Source organism: Pecten maximus, chromosome 9 (genome assembly GCF_902652985.1).
Source record: "Pecten maximus chromosome 9, xPecMax1.1, whole genome shotgun sequence".
NCBI lineage: Eukaryota > Metazoa > Mollusca > Bivalvia > Pectinida > Pectinidae > Pecten > Pecten maximus.
Genome location: NC_047023.1, coordinates 30,577,588 through 30,595,308, shown reverse-complemented (window position 1 = coordinate 30,595,308; position 17,721 = coordinate 30,577,588). Strand labels below are relative to the sequence as shown.

General features: G+C 38.1%; 2 protein-coding genes across 3 annotated transcripts in view; one reads left to right on the top strand and one right to left on the bottom strand.

Annotated features, from left to right (window-relative positions):
- Nucleotides 1-10,318, bottom strand: part of LOC117334436 (synaptotagmin-11-like) — a 39,980-nt gene extending 29,662 nt beyond the window's left edge. The window contains exon 1 of one of the 2 annotated variants that reach the window (XM_033894065.1): nucleotides 10,070-10,318. In XM_033894065.1, the coding sequence (XP_033749956.1) occupies nucleotides 10,070-10,118 (49 nt within the window). In that variant the 5' untranslated portion in view covers nucleotides 10,119-10,318. The remainder of the gene's footprint in view (nucleotides 1-10,069) is intronic. The other variant, XM_033894066.1, reaches the window with a different exon arrangement.
- Nucleotides 10,319-10,892: 574 nt separating this feature from the next.
- On the top strand, nucleotides 10,893-17,375 carry LOC117334435. The gene is made up of 5 exons (XM_033894064.1): nucleotides 10,893-13,910; nucleotides 14,162-14,252; nucleotides 15,703-15,822; nucleotides 16,778-16,932; nucleotides 17,257-17,375. Exons 1-5 carry the CDS (start codon nucleotides 13,635-13,637, stop codon nucleotides 17,314-17,316), a joined length of 702 nt encoding a protein of 233 aa, XP_033749955.1. The 5' UTR covers nucleotides 10,893-13,634; the 3' UTR covers nucleotides 17,317-17,375.
- Nucleotides 17,376-17,721: the final 346 nt, after the last annotated feature.

The window sequence follows — 17,721 nt, the reverse complement described above, 5'->3', positions numbered from 1 at the left end:
GCCAGCTTCATGACGTCTCCATCGCCACGGCATAGCCAGCTTCATGGGGTCTCCACCGTCATTGAATAGCCAGCTTTAGGCGGTTTCCATTGTCACTACATAGCCAGCTTCAGAAGGTCTTCATGGGATCTCCATCGGCACGGCATAATCAGCTTCAGGAGGTCTCAAACGCAACGGCGTAGCCAGCTTCAGGTGTCTCAATTGCCAGGCATAGCCAAGCTTAGAAGGCTTACAAGAAGACCAACAAGCGTTTTGTTCAAAATCATTGCCTGCTTTTGAAAGTTTAATTACAGTCAAGTCATCTAATGATAACAATCGTAAAAGACAATTTCCTTAACAACAATTTCTTTCTGAACTGAATAATGTCGTCATGCCTTATTTTGATAAATTTTCAGTAACTTAAGTCGACATCGATAGAGGTAAACGTTGACAGTTTGATACATTTATTTCTATATGTACAATATAATGTATACAGTCAGTATTACTCGTTCATGCTACCGATAAAGAATCCATCACCATAGCTCCTTCGGTAATGGAATTAACCTTAGGAGATTAGAAATGTTCAAATACCCAATACCTCATTTAGACAAAATAACACATTAAAGCAACATATCTTAAGCAGTTCTTTTGAACTGATTGCTTTTTTTCAAATTATAAATCATATACAAGCCAAACTGATAATTCATGGCTAATTTAAGGTCAAAAATAGAGTTTTCCTGATAAAACAATAAAATACACAATTTCCCCAAACAATTTTGTCTACAATTCAGATTGTGTTTTATGTTACGAGAGCATATAAAGCATATCCACCAGCCATCTATATTTTGATTCCTATTGATCATACTGATAAATGTAATTGGTTCTGAGAATATGGATTAATTTTCTCCATAGGCTAGCCATGATTTGGATCATTTGTAATAATCTTCTTTCCTTCAGTTTTAAAACTCCCACCTCAACCCGAGGATTTAGAGTATTTTGTAATTCATAGGACAATATGGCTGAAAACATGGCCACAATTACCTTATTGAGTTATTGTATGGAACGGTATTTTTATTGTCCTTTTTGGAAGTTTTGACGTAAATTCTGTAAATGTTACTTGACCACGTATTTGCGTTGGTTACTGGCAAATTGCGTTTCGTGTTACTAATGTACTTTAAAAAGAACGTATTGTTATCTACAGTAATTACATTGTTGACATACAGTTATATACTCAACAATAGGATACAACATTCTGTTTTACGTCATCGGAATAACATAACACGAGGAAGAACACACCAGTACACCGGCACGAAAGCATACTGCGAGGTAATGATTTCCCATGTGACTTTTGTTTGCACGACACCTGTATTTTGATTATCGGTTCTATGTCCTGTCGGGGAATTGTACTGTAACGTATCAACCTATTATACAACTTCCTAGGGGAAGATAGTATTGTCGGTATTATCAGTTTAAGAAAAGTACATGTACATCTTATTTGTATTCCTCATCTTGAAAAACTGATACTAAATGTATTCTAAGCTACATTTTCTTGTGCGCTTATAGAATTTGAGCAATACAAAAAGTGAACAATAGCACAAGTAAGTTATAATTGAGAGTAATGACCAAGAGTCTCCCTCATAGCTGGAGAGGATTAACAAGTTTGAACTCTAAATATTGTATAATTATTTTTTATGGGAAATCATTGTTAGTGTGTCTGAATAATGATCGTGTTGTGACATATTCGTGGGAAATTTGGGTTTGGTTTTGTTGTTTTGTGTGTGTGTATGGATGTGTTAGAGTAGAACTCTAAAATATCTATTGTTCTGTAGTATAACTCACGTGCAAGTTAGTATAGTTTACAAAAATCATGTTTTAAAATAGATATGTTTGGGTGTGGAATGGGTACCTAGGTACACACCGAGGAAATCAATACAGAAATCAATCTTTTCTCGAAGGGCGATGTGTTTTGACTATATTTTCTAGTTAAGTATGGAACGACGCATCTTCGGGAACGACGCAATTGCTGTAACGTTTTATAGTTTAGTTTGAGGATCAATAACCCCTAATCCTGATATATAATCACCACACCTTCCAGCAAATATAACAGGACACGCAGTCTATTGCCGACATAATCAATAAAAATATAATTAAGTCAGGGGAGATTTTTTTTTCTCAAATGCACGGCTTGAGCAGTGGGTACTAGTACCAATAAATATACTAGGTGTTGTTGATGGATTTTATATATCTAGTGATATCTAGTTTAATTTAAAATGGGAAGTTACCAAGATTAATAAAAAACGACTTAATGCAAATATTTGATTATATTTGACACTGAATCCCTCCCCGGTACAGCAAGAAAGCTCTGTTTAGTCCCTACCGGTATAATAAACCAGATTTGCCCCGAGTTAATGAACAGTCGACACACCTTATTCATACTGTCATTTATTGAGATGTATGTATGAAGAAATCAATATATAGTAACACAGAGGATTAGCAATCAACCGTGGAATTAGTTCCAGTACTATGTAATTCGGAGATGTATACAAAAGGATTCACTAATTATATGTTTCACTCCAGGGTAACTCTCATAGGTTATTGATAACAGAAATCAATTTCAGGTAATACCCAGTAGGCCATGTATTTTAGGGCAATAATGAGGCTATTTCAGTAATCAATAATAAACAACGATTATCTCACCTGTGATAACATAGAATGGAGGTCATTGGATTCTGTGGCTGGATATTGACCGCTCGGAGAAACTGTAATTGGCAATATCTAAGTCGTATTGCATACACGGATGATTGAGATAGAATTAATGGTAGTTAATGGGTACTGGAGTGGTTCAATACTACCACTGAACGTCATTCAAAGAGTGGAACATGAAGTCTATATAGTATGTTGACACAAACTTGTCAATCGTTGAATATCCAATGTCATACACCTGAATGTAGTTCACAATTTTGTTCTAAGAGGATGGACATTTGTTGAAACCAGCAAATGCAATACCTCAGAATCTCTAACGTAGACGCCTAATTCAATGTGACCAAAAGACAACAAACATTTGATACTGGAATCAGTCTTATTGCACTACTACTGCGCCAGGATTTTATTAGTATTTGAAACAAAACACGCAAAACAAATTGTAATATTTTCCCCAGGTGATTAAAAAAAGGTGTATGCATACTACATTGACGTCACTAAGGACATTTGCGAATATGTCAGACTAATAGGCTTCCCTAAAACAGGTACACAAAAGGGCCATTATACGGAAGTAATGTAAAGGCTAGAGCCGGAAAGCTGTTTAACTACCATCATATAAATATATTTTATTTGTTTTTGCTAAACAGTTTAGGCTGTTTATGTCGGGATATTGTTGCTAATATCATCATCTATTAATAACATATACCACGTACATACAGCCTGTTAAATCCATTATCGTTATGATAAAAAATGGGAATATTACAGGATATAGGATAAGGATGTTGATAACGACCTAGATAGAGAGTCTCCCATTCGGGAATACCTTTCCCTAATTTAGAATGTCTGCAGACGGCTGGCAGCGTATTACCTCAGATGTACGTACATATATATTCACACATAGAGACTATTCAATTTGTGCTAATATGATAATCGTGAGGAAAATTATACAACTTTAGGATGACAGTGTAAGCGAATGGGATATCGCACCCGCTTTGGTCAAGACTACATAAAGTATAAGTTTATATTTCTATAAAATAATAAAATTGATTTTTTTTAATAATACCTAATAAATTTTACGTACTTTGATATAAATAACAAGGTGATGCTGACAAATAATAAAATAGTGATTCTAATTCAAATTCTATAAACGAAGGACAACATCAACAAATTATACGTTCTCTAAATGATAATTGGGGCAATGACAAGGGAACCGCCAGGAATATCAACGAACACCTTACACATAGAATAATTGCATATTAAATTATGGTGTCGACCATAATCTTTTTCATTATCCCATCAACCTGCATCTCGTACAGTTTATGTAAGCTGGGATGCTACTACCTAGAAATGGAAAATTTACAAAGGAAGGGGATAAATGACCACGCTTACCATACGACTACTGAAAGTGACCCCTTGTGGTTGCGTTGGAAGTGCAGATATATCAAATCGATATTTGCAATATTATTTAATTCAAAAACAGCACAACATCAATATATCAAAAGGAAAAAATGAAGCATTTTGCGAAATGTTGTTTCATGTTTTCATAAACACCTTCATCAAATCAGCCTATATGAAAACAAAACAAAATCACCCAAGAGAAGTAATTTTCTCATATGTATGCAAGTAGTCTTTTGTCAGAACTTACCACCAACTCAACGAAGGTGTTGTCAACAAGAAATTGATTTTTGATCATTTGAACTTAGTCGCGTGCTACATAAAAATAGACTGGGTAAGGTAATGTACAAACAAATGCCTTCCTTAGACTGGGTATGGTAATGTACAAACAGATGCCTTCCTTAGACTGGGTATGGTAATGTACAAACAGATGCCTTCCTTAGACTGGGTATGGTAATGTACAAACAGATGCCTTCCTTAGACTGGGTATGGTAATGTACAAACAAATGTCTTCCTTTGACTGGGTATGGTAATGTACAAACGAATGCCTTCCTTTGACTGGGTATGGTAATGTACAAACGAATGCCTTCCTTAGACTGGGTATGGTAATTTACAAACAAATGCCTTCCTTAGACTGGGTATGGTAATGTACAAACAAATGCCTTCCTTAGACTGTGTCCGGTAATGTACAAACGAATGCCTTCCTTAGACTGGGTATGGTAATGTACAAACAGATGCCTTCCTTAGACTGGGTATGGTAATGTACAAACAAGTGCCTTCCTTAGACTGTGTCCGGTGATGTACAAACGAATGCCTTCCTTAGACTGGGTATGGTAATGTACAAACAGATGCCTTCCTTAGACTGGGTATGGTAATGTACAAACAAGTGCCTTCCTTAGACTGTGTCCGGTAATGTACAAACGAATGCCTTCCTTAGACTGGGTATGGTAATGTACAAACAAATGCCTTCCTTTGACTGGGTATGGTAATGTACAAACAGATGCCTTCCTTAGACTGGATATGGTAATGTACAAACAAATGCCTTCCTTAGACTGGGTATGGTAATGTACAAACAGATGCCTTCCTTAGACTGTGTATGGTAATGTACAAACAGAAGCCTTCCTTAGACTGGGTATGGTAATGTACAAACAGATGCCTTCCTTAGACTGGGTATGGTAATGTACAAACAAATGCCTTCCTTAGACTGGGTATGGTAATGTACAAACAAATGCCTTCCTTAGACTGGGTATGGTAATGTACAAACAAATGCCTTCCTTTGACTGGGTATGGTAATGTACAAACAAATGCCTTCCTTAGACTGGGTATGGTAATGTACAAACAGATGCCTTCCTTAGACTGGGTATGGCAATGTACAAACGAATGCCTTCCTTAGACTGGGCATGGTAATGTACAAACAAATGCCTTCCTTTGACTGTGTCCGGTAATGTACAAACAAATGCCTTCCTTTGACTGGGTATGGCAATGTACAAACGAATGCCTTCCTTAGACTGGGTATGGTAATGTACAAACAAGTGCCTTCCTTAGACTGTGTCCGGTAATGTACAAACAAATGCCTTCCTTTGACTGGGTATGGTAATGTACAAACAAATGCCTTCCTTAGACTGTGTCCGGTAATGTACAAACGAATGCCTTCCTTTGACTGGGTATGGTAATGTACAAACAGATGCCTTCCTTAGACTGGGTATGGTAATGTACAAACGAATGCCTTCCTTAGACTGGGTATGGTAATGTACAAACAGAAGCCTTCCTTAGACTGTGTATGGTAATGTACAAACAGCAGCCTTCCTTAGACTGTGTATGGTAATGTACAAACAAATGCCTTCCTTAGACTGGGTATGGTAATGTACAAACGAATGCCTTCCTAAGACTGGGTATGGTAATGTACAAACAAATGCCTTCCTTAGACTGGGTATGGTAATGTACAAACAAATGTCTTCCTTAGACTGGGTATGGTAATGTACAAACGAATGCCTTCCTAAGACTGGGTATGGTAATGTACAAACAAATGCCTTCCTTAGACTGGGTATGGTAATGTACAAACAAATGTCTTCCTTAGACTGGGTATGGTAATGTACAAACAGATGCCTTCTTAGACTGGGTATGGTAATGTACAAACGAATACCTTCCTTAGACTGGGTATGGTAATGTACAAACAAATGCCTTCCTTAGACTGGGTATGGTAATGTACAAACAGATGCCTTCCTTAGACTGTGTCCGGTAATGCACAAACAAATGTCTTCCTTAGACTGGGTATGGTAATGTACAAACAAATGCCTTCCTTAGACTGGGTATGGTAATGTACAAACAGATGCCTGCCTCAGACTGTGTATGGTAATGTACAAACAAATGTCTTCCTTAGACTGGGTATGGTAATGTACAAACAAATGTCTTCCTTAGACTGTGTATGGTAATGTACAAATGAATGCCTTCCTTTGACTGGGTATGGTAATGTACAAATGAATGCCTTCCTTAGACTGGGTATGGTAATGTACAAACAGAAGCCTTCCTTAGACTGTGTATGGTAATGTACAAACAAATGCCTTCCTTTGACTGGGTATGGTAATGTACAAACAAATGCCTTCCTTAGACTGGGTATGGTAATGTACAAACAGAAGCCTTCCTTAGACTGTGTATGGTAATGTACAAACAGAAGCCTTCCTTAGACTGTGTATGGTAATGTACAAACAAATGCCTTCCTTACACGGGGTATGGTAATGTACAAACAAATGCCTTCCTTTGACTGGGTATGGTAATGTACAAACAGAAGCCTTCCTTAGACTGTGTATGGTAATGTACAAACAAATGCCTTCCTTAGACTGTGTATGGTAATGTACAAACAGAAGCCTTCCTTAGACTGTGTATGGTAATGTACAAACAAATGCCTTCCTTAGACTGGGTATGGTAATGTACAAACAAATGCCTTCCTTTGACTGGGTATGGTAATGTACAAACAAATGCCTTCCTTAGACTGGGTATGGTAATGTACAAACAGAAGCCTTCCTTAGACTGTGTATGGTAATGTACAAACAGAAGCCTTCCTTAGACTGTGTATGGTAATGTACAAACAAATGCCTTCCTTAGACTGGGTATGGTAATGTACAAACGAATGCCTTCCTTAGACTGGGTATGGTAATGTACAAACAAGTGCCTTCCTTAGACTGGGTATGGTAATGTACAAACAAATGCCTTCCTTAGACTGGGTATGGTAATGAACAAACAAGTGCCTTCCTTTGACTGGGTATGGTAATGTACAAACAGATGCCTTCCTTAGACTGGGTATGGTAATGTACAAACAAATGCCTTCTTTAGACTGGGTATGGTAATGTACAAACGAATGCCTTCCTTAGACTGGGTATGGTAATGTACAAACAAGTGCCTTCCTTAGACTGGGTATGGTAATGTACAAACAGATGCCTTCCTTAGACTGGGTATGGTAATGTACAAACGAATGCCTTCCTTTGACTGGGTATGGTAATGTACAAACAAATGCCTTCTTTAGACTGGGTATGGTAATGTACAAACCAATGCCTTCCTTTGACTGGGTATGATAATGTACAAACAAATGCCTTCCTTAGACTGGGTATGGTAATGTACAAACAAATGCCTTCCTTAGACTGGGTATGGTAATGTACAAACCAATGCCTTCCTTAGACTGGGTATGGTAATGTACAAACAGATGCCTTCCTTAGACTGGGTATGGTAATGTACAAACAGATGCCTTCCTTAGACTGTGTCCGGTAATGTACAAACAGATGTCTTCCTTAGACTGGGTATGGTAATGTACAAACAGATGCCTTCCTTAGACTGGGTATGGTAATGTACAAACAGATGCCTTCCTTAGACTGGGCATGGTAATGTACAAACAAATGCCTTCCTTAGACTGTGTCCGGTAATGTACAAACAGATGCCTTCCTTAGACTGGGCATGGTAATGTACAAACGAATGCCTTCCTTAGACTGGGTATGGTAATGTACAAACAGATGCCTTCCTTAGACTGGGTATGGTAATGTACAAACAGATGCCTTCCTTAGACTGGGTATGGTAATGTACAAACAGATGCCTTCCTTAGACTGGGTATGGTAATGTACAAACAAATGCCTTCCTTAGACTGGGTATGGTAATGTACAAACAAATGCCTTCCTTAGACTGTGTCCGGTAATGTACAAACAGATGCCTGCCTTAGACTGGGCATGGTAGTGTACAAACAAATGCCTTCCTTAGACTGTGTCCGGTAATGTACAAACAGATGCCTTCCTTTGACTGGGTATGGTAATTTACAAAGTGGAAAATTGGTTTAAGGTTTTTGGAGTTCTTCAAAATCCACATTCCATTTGTTCCAGGTTTGGAATAAAGAGTATCAGGATACAAGTATGTTCCTTAGAAATAGTACGGTACTAGGTTAAGTAGTAAGATGACAGAACTTTAAATAAAACAATTGTTTATAGGGATTCTGTGACGTTTGGGAATCCAGTACAAACAGCACCGGTCCGCATCATTTAACCAGTAGTATAAAAATGTAATTCTGAGGCATGAGTCACAAGTAAACGATAGTTCAAGTGAATCAAGGTTTGAATTGTTAATGGCGTAAACGTATTTTCATTTTTTACAAAAGGCAAATGCATTTGTGTTTGCAAAAAAAAAAGAGAAAAAGTTTTCTTATGCTTTTTCTCCAGACACAGAAGTGTAGTTTGACATCAGTTTGAAGAAATACAGACTTGCTTTTTCTTTTCATTTTAGACTTTAAACTGTAATATGTATATTGGTGATATACGAAACAGATCAAATCCATTGTGAAACTTAACCAAAAAAGCATGTTCTCGTTTTCCCCCACTCACCTCTGTTAACATTTATTGCTTAGATGTACATATATGTATCTAATTAATATGGCTATTGTGTGAAAATGTGACACCACATTATTGTCTCGGTGGCGGTACAGCCATGGTAAAAATTCATAAGTCTGACAATGGAAAATAAATTTTAGGATTTTCATTAAATTATGATTATTCATCGTGTGATACATAGAGCCGTACACTCCTATCCGTGTCATATCGTATTCATTGAACGAGATCATCGGTGCGACACGAGAGTTTGGAAACGTTAGATTCTGATATCAGCCAACAGTTATATATCTATCTAATAACTGGAGTGAGATATCACGCTAGATCTATCAGTAATATGATGGTAGGTAGATTTAGCGCTTTATCGCTTTTTATTATGTGAATCCATCCATGTCTTGTTTTGTTCATCAACTCATTAATATGACCTATTGTGACGTCATCAAATGATCACCATATGACGTCCCACTTTGGCAAATCATGAATACAAAATGATGTTATTATGATCCCTTGATATATATTCATATATTCTATAATGTGTTAATCAATTATAGGGAAAACAACTTGTTAAAAGATAGCTATATAATGAATACAGATATTAGACACATGTAAGCTTCTATATTGATCAAGCTGCCGTCACTATTTAGCGACACAGCTATCTAAAATATACACAGAAGAATCAATTAATCATTATTTCTCATTATTTTTTTTTAACTTCAGTTACATGCATCCATATCTATTCCATATTTGGTCACATTCTTGATATAGAATTATGTATTGATGTTTCCCATAAACATGTATGTTTAATGTATCGGGGTGAGGGCTGCAAATGTACCCAACGCTAAGATAACGTGTTACCATACAAACACGTACACTGTCTCTCGCTTAACATGTCTTTCTTAAATCTTAAACGACAGCATGTTCAACTGAAAAGGCAACTAACACATATTTCTAAAACACCTATTTGGCAAAATAAAAAAAAAATAAAAAAACTTCTTGTGAAACCTTAGATCAAAATGATTATTTTTCACAATAAAATATATAATTGAAATTGAACTAAAATGTGTTTAAACAAAATGGATTCAGTTGAAAACATTGAAAATAAACTGCCATATGTCACAACAAAGAAGGATACTTACTGCTACCATCCGTGGCGGCCCGGTGTATCACATGCTTTTTTTCCACCATGTTTCTCACTTTTGTGTCCAAAAAACAGAAAAAAAATCCAAAAATGTTAACTATACAAATAAAAAGTCGCAGACGTTTCGTCACATTTTGGTTTTAGTTCCAAATCAGTGATCCTCGTATGGTTTTCCTTGGTATAGACGCAATAAAGCCTACCGTTCCAACGTAGAGACCTGGTTTCAACTGACATCAAAACAAGACATACACAGTACCGAGGAGCAACACTGCTTCTGAGAGGAAATCGATCGGTGTATGCTCGTAACACGCATGCGCCAGTTCGGCTAAGTATGAGATCGATGTATTTGGAAAACATCGAAGTTTACCACTTGTGTATTGGAGCTGAAACCCTCCGATTCACTTCATTGTTCCTGTAGAGACAAGTATAACAACACGAGCCTACCGAACGGCGTGTCATGGGAACTATCATATAATTCATGTTTGTGGAAATATTTGAAAATTACCTTTTGTGTGTAGCAAGTGGATAGTTCTCAAGAATTGATTATTGTTGTATTAATATGCATATAAATAATATAGCACCATTCTCGAAATGGATGGTAATACTATGACGATAATATCATTCATACATTGTATCGATGTAGGATGAACATAAAAAGGACAATTCGTCCGTGACATGATCTCAAGTTCATTGTGCTTGAGATGTTCAATATCACTGTCAAGTGTCCCTACTGCCGATCCTTTGGACGAGTTTAATGACTTCCACTAGAACAACAGGCCCATGTGTACCGGCATCTGATAACTGTTGTTGTTAAAGATGTCTTTGGTTTTATTGAGGTTTATTCACAAAGAAACTCAACACAAATATAGAACGTATATTGTAAACACAGTGTTCTTGCTGTTAACAGCACATTTGCATATCATCTTTTGTTTTCAGTGAACCATCATTCTTAGGAGAGAAACACTTATCATACATTTTATTAATTGCAATGGGACGCGTTCTCCCAACTAATGTATAACGGCCTTGGACCTTATAGTCAGACACACAAACCGCGGATGAAATCTGACAAGGGACACTAGCACATGCGCAGACGCCGATAACCGCTATCGCTATCGTTACCAAGGGAAATATGATTGATGAATTATTGATGATATTAGCTCCATTCACTCTGATGCCTCGCTGGTTATATTGACATACATTTATGGATATTTAATCTTACGTGTCCCGCTCCCTGTCACGGCTATACTTCCATGTCAAGTCATGTAAGGAATGTACTAATGTATTGTATTCTACAGCACACGGGCCCATTAGGGTCGTGTAATCCTATTAATAACCCACATGTACTATATTAAGGTACAGTGCAATCGACGTTGCAAGGCAAGCCAAACGGAGTACACAGAGGACACGCCAGTGAATAACATTATTCAGTAATTGATATGCAAAAGCTGAAAAATGAATAAAAACCATTTTCGAAGCTAATGACAATTAGATGCGGTAGGGCCCTTCAATGACTCGTCAGTGATGTTAGGGACATCGTACAGCTATTTCGTCCTTCTAGGACTCATCAGTGATGTTTGAAAGATCGAACAGCTATTTCGTTATTCTAGGACTCGACAGTGATGCCAGGGACATCATTCAGCTATTTCGTCTTTCTTGGACTCATCAATGATTCGAAAGGCCTATAGTGTTGAGCTACCAAAAATAGAAATAGGTCGAAAGAAATGAGAAGTACAAAAAAAAAAAAAACAATAATTAAATCAATTAACTTTTTTTTTTAAATATTGGATAGCAACGTTAAGGTCGTGTGAATATTCTGAACAAGGTTACGACAAACAACGGGAACTTAAATGTCTAACATCAGTGTCTACAACCTCGAAGGATTTTACAAAAGTCACACAAGTTACCTTACAAAACAAAACTGAGAGTCAGGTACGGAGACACACTAACACTATACTTTAATCAATTTAGGCGATTTAGGATATTAGATAATAAGTACAACAGATTTCTCCTACAGGTTTGACAATTTGCTCTCTAGAAAACGCTTGTAGGTAATTGTCATAACAACGTGCAACCGTCATTTAATGTAAATAGGGCTTGCCAAACGAAGCCATTTCACCTCCCCTCAGGAATAAGTACAGTTTTCTCTGGAAGATGCCTGATGTCATTCTACATAGCTTATTACTCACGTTTAGTGTGGGCTGGGAAGGTGTTGTGACGAAACATTGAATTCATATGTATTCACCTGCATCGAGATATTACTGTGAATGGACTTGCTCGATAACAGAATATACTGAGTTTGAGCATATCTATTTTAACGTGAAAGAAGTCATATCAATTAAGTTTCTGTGTCACAATTTTCCAAGATACCTATTAATGATAAAGCTAGGGATTGAAAATAATTAATTCTGTTTGTCGGGTGGCGAAGTGGATGTCGCACCGGCCTTTCACTATGGATTGTTTTCTCCAGATAAATCGACCCCTCCCTCACCCCCTCACCCCAGACATACATTTTGAACCCACTTTTGCGCCTCACTCACCTTAAGTTCACCTGTGTGCTTGATGTACTTTCTATAACCTGTTTCATAACTGTTGTAAAATAACGTTAAAAAATACACCAGCGGAAAAAATAAACGCAAGTTCGGTTTTCTAATATAGCTTTAAGATGCGTGGTCTAAATCCGATATAATTTCACACTTAGTATTATATAATGCCAATACCAATCTTGGATAAAAAATCTTCTTCTATCTTCATTCATTCTTGATTTTATGCAAATTAACACTAAGTTGGTACATGAAGGAGTAGGTCAATATGCATGTAAAGTGATCTAGGTAGTGGGACCTTTCTTTAAAGAAACGTTATACCCACATGAATATAAAGGACCTTTCAACAAGATTTCTAGTAAAAATAACATTTAAAGGAAATTGTTCAATACGTAATCTATAATGTGGCATGATATATTTCCTTTAAAGATCCGCTATCCATAATAGCGAAATAACTTCCACTTTAGTTTCGGCCGATACGTATTATATGTGTTAAGGGCGATAACTCGTAGATATTAATTTTTTATAACTTTGCCGGTTATGATAGAGTAAGACCTACTTTCTTGTTGATACCTACATTATACATAGTAATGACCACATCATATCTACCGTAGATATATATAACATGGCGGCTTTACCAGCGTGGACCAGTAAACCTTAACAATATCACCTCTATGATATACGATCGGTCTCTGTCATCCTGGGGATGTGATGATAATCTGTAGATATTTTAATAAACGGGATTATAGCTCAAGTGCATTAAAGTTATTCACGTAAAATGATATAAAACTGTATCCTTATTCATGAAAATGTAAATAGAATACTGATAACTAATGATGACCTGGTGTATATACGTTGGTATTAGTGACACCTACCTGTGTTAAACTTTATCATCAGGCAGTATCTAATATCTATAAATCAAGGTCATTGATTATTAAAACTACTTTATGAAGCTGTCAGAAATAAGAGTACAGGTCTTAATATGAGTTAATTAATAGTAAAGGACTATATTAACAATACGTGATGGATTATACTAAAGTAGCGACTTTCTGTTGTTTACTTTGTGTGGTTGTTGGTGCCGCTTTGATCCCAGAGAAGGACTATCATTGTATGTTTCCTGTAACATGGCAGAGCAGTGTGTTCATGGATTCCGGGATGATGATATGGATTCCGGAACAGATGAATGCATCAGGAACCTACTTCTATGACCACCCGAACAAACAAATGAGACTGGACGTCTCTGGCTATGCTCTAGGGAACTACCATTTCTCTTTTACATTTATCTGGAAATTGCTTGAGGTAAGCAAATATGTACAACAAAAGACTAATTGCTTAGATCTGACAAAAGTAAGCTGCGCTGGGAACTTTTATAACTTCATAAGTATGTATTGCAGGAGGCACAATGATTGGAGACTTACAGACTAGATATTAGTTGTCTTTATAACATTATGCTAAGCATGCACGGTCAATTAGGGGATCTGATTGAACTGAAATGGATAAGATGACAGAGTCACGGCCTTAACAGTACCATTTTCTCTTCTGAATTATAGAAAGAGGTGTATACCATTGACAACAACAACAAAACATGCGGTAAAGAGGCCGACACCATTGGAGTTTGGAACCAGTGGGCGGGAGTGCCACGTAAGTAGAGAAGGGTGGGGTAGAGGGGGGCCAAGTGAGTAGAGAAGGGTGGGGTAGAGGGGGCCAGGTAAGTAGAGAAGGGTGGGGTAGAGGGGGCCAGGTAAGTAGAGAAGGGTGGGGTAGAGGGGGCCAGGTAAGTAGAGAAGGGTGGGGTAGAGGGGGGCACGTAAGTAGAGAAGGGTGGGGTAGAGGGGGCCAGGTAAGTAGAGAAGGGTGGGGTAGAGGGGGGTCAGGTAAGTAGAGAAGGGTGGGGTAGAGGGGGCCAGGTAAGTAGAGAAGGGTGGGGTAGAGGGGGGCCAGGTAAGTAGAGAAGGGTGGGTAGAGGGGGCCAGGTAAGTAGAGAAGGGTGGGGTAGAGGGGGCCAGGTAAGTAGAGAAGGGTGGGGTAGAGGGGGGCACGTAAGTAGAGAAGGGTGGGGTAGAGGGGGCCAGGTAAATAGAGAAGGGTGGGGTAGAGGGGGACCAGGTAAGTAGAGAAGGGTGGGGTAGAGGGGGCCAGGTAAGTAGAGAAGGGTGGGGTAGAGGGGGGCCAAGTAAGTAGAGAAGGGTGGGGTAGAGGGGGGCCAGGTAAGTAGAGAAGGGTGGGGTGGGGTAGAGGGGGGCCACGTAAGTAGAGAAGGGTGGGCTAGAGGGGGCCACGTAAGTAGAGAAGGGTGGGGTAGAGGGGTACCAGGTAAGTAGAGAAGGGTGGGGTAGAGGGGGACCAGGTAAGTAGAGAAGGGTGGGGTAGAGGGGGCCACGTAAGTAGAGAAGGGTGGGGTAGAGGGGGACCAGGTAAGTAGAGAAGGGTGGGGTAGAGGGGCCAGGTAATTAGAGAAGGGTGGGGTAGAGGGGGCCAGGTAAGTAGAGAAGGGTGGGGTAGAGGGGGGCCAGGTAAGTAGAGAAGGGTGGGGTAGAGGGGCCAGGTAATAAGAGAAGGGTGGGGTAGAGGGGGCCAGGTAAGTAGAGAAGGGTGGGGTAGAGGGGGACCAGGTAAGTAGAGAAGGGTGGGGTAGAGGGGCCAGGTAATTAGAGAAGGGTGGGGTAGAAGGGGACCAGGTAAGTAGAGAAGGGTGGGGTAGAGGGGGCCAGGTAAGTAGAGAAGGGTGGGGTAGAGGGGGACCAGGTAAGACGGGAGTGGTCACTACACTATACACTATTGGGATTTTGAATCGTGTAGGTTTACTAGATAAGTCTGATATTTAACTTTACACGGTACACTGATCTTTCCACTTCACCTTTCATTACACGAAGATCAACCATTAACGTCCATATCACTTAACCTATAACGTAAGGCACTGTTAACTTTTAATATATACTAAAATAATCTATGTTCCGAATTTTTCAAGAAGAACAATTGCTCGTGATATCATAATGATAGACTTTTGTAGGTTTCCGTAACCTTCCCACCTTTCCGTCTGATCTTTATATGTCCACCTATCATTGTATTGTTTTACCTTTGACCTTTACAGAAGACGCCGTGAAGGAAACATTTGGTGGTTTGGGTGGTTTTAAAGTGATCGTATCAAGATATTCATTGGTCAGGGACAGTGGTGATACGGACTCGTTAATCACTTTGGACGTCAACGAAGGCTAGTGTTTTCTATAAACCACAGTGAACACAGTCGTGATACATGTACCAGGACTTACCAAGACCTAAAACTCATTTTTGGTAACCCAATCCATATAACCCTACATACTGGCCTTGACCAGCCAAACACAACCATGCTCCAATGATTGATTTAGGGTTAGCTAGGTTTACATTTGGTCAAGATGTCTACGATCTTCACGAGTTGAAATCTAAATGTTGTTATTGTGAGTTGTGTGGAGTCGAATCGTGGTAATATTGAGCGATCGTAGTGAATCATGATCGTAAGGATCATGACAGAATCTCTTATTGTAAAGCACAAATCGTAGGATACTTCAACGGATCGTTCTGAACGTGTGAGGTCTAAAGAGAACGAGATAAAACGTGATAGCGGTGAACGTCAGAGGATTAGAGTGAACACAATGTAGATCATAGAAGATCTTGAACATAATCATATTGGATTCGTAACAAAACGGTATAGGTAGTAATGGATCGAATTGCAAGCATGCAAATGAGTAAAAAGAGAAATTTTCTGCAGTAAATGATTGAGATCGTAGACATTTTGACAAAGAGTAAACCAAGCATTAGAGATTTAACCATTAGGCCATCACGTGGGAATGGTTGATGTCCGAATCTTATAACCATATAAGATATATATATCACATATTCTCTATGGATCACCGTTAGGATAATAGAGACATAAGCATAAAAACATAACACCAAATCGTAAAGTATATGTAACGCTACTCCTCAAAAACATTTTTCCATGAATGTTTGATATCAATGTGACCCATGGCCACTGGCCCTCTTATAATTGGAAGAGCCGATTGAAATCTTCACAAACAACATTAACATTTTTTCTTGGATCTTTTCCACAGATCATCCTCTCTGTTATTATTTGTAGTCCATTTTGAAATGAACACATACTATTTATAACATTCGTCTCGGTTCTCCATCAGATTCTCTTTGTACTCCTGTGCGCGTGTCATTCCAAGACACCCACCTGGACCCCATCGCTGGAGAAATGGTGAATTATGAATTTCTGGACGTTATGCCGCTCAGTGACCCAACGGTGTTCAATACTCCTTCTCATTGTCCTAACACAACGAGACAGGTACGTCATACACTACAGTGTAAATAAACAGAAACGTAAGTAAGTGAGCAAATAGGAAAATATATGAGTGCCTTCGTATGTGAGTGAGTGAGTGAGTGAGTGAGTGAGTGAAATTCTTGTAATAAATAAGTGAAGAAACTTTGGTTTTTGATATATGTAAATTAAATGTTCTTATTATCGAAACAATGTGCAACATAAATGTACAACATAAATGTACAACATTTAATCATAGAAACCATTAAATTCACTCATTGTTATCATGTGTTTCTTTTTCATAAACGTTTACTGTCTTTGAAAATTCTATTTGTGCTGTCTTTATTACAGGATACTGAGTTGATCAGAAGATTACTACCAAGTCGACACATCAGTATATTTACGGGTTAATTGCTTCACTGAAATGAATATTTCTTTTTCTTAACTTAATAAACAAACTGGTTACACAGATTCTTTGTTTTCTTATACTGTGATACATGTGAAGCGTAAATTGCAGAATACGTGTTCAATATGATCATCAAATGTCTATACTTACTTTATTTTGCTCAAATAAAGAAATTCATTTGGTTTCATAATACTCAACATATTTCCCAAATCGTTTCACAGAAAAATATGGCACCAGCGTTTTATATAGATATGATAAAAGTTATATGACACAACCAATATGATATTTAAGAGTGTGGCGTTTCGATGACTACACTGTCATTTTCATCACAGTAATTGATTAGTATGTTAAAGGTAACAGTGTAGTCATCGAAACGTCACTCATATTGGTTGTGTGATATTATTTGTATC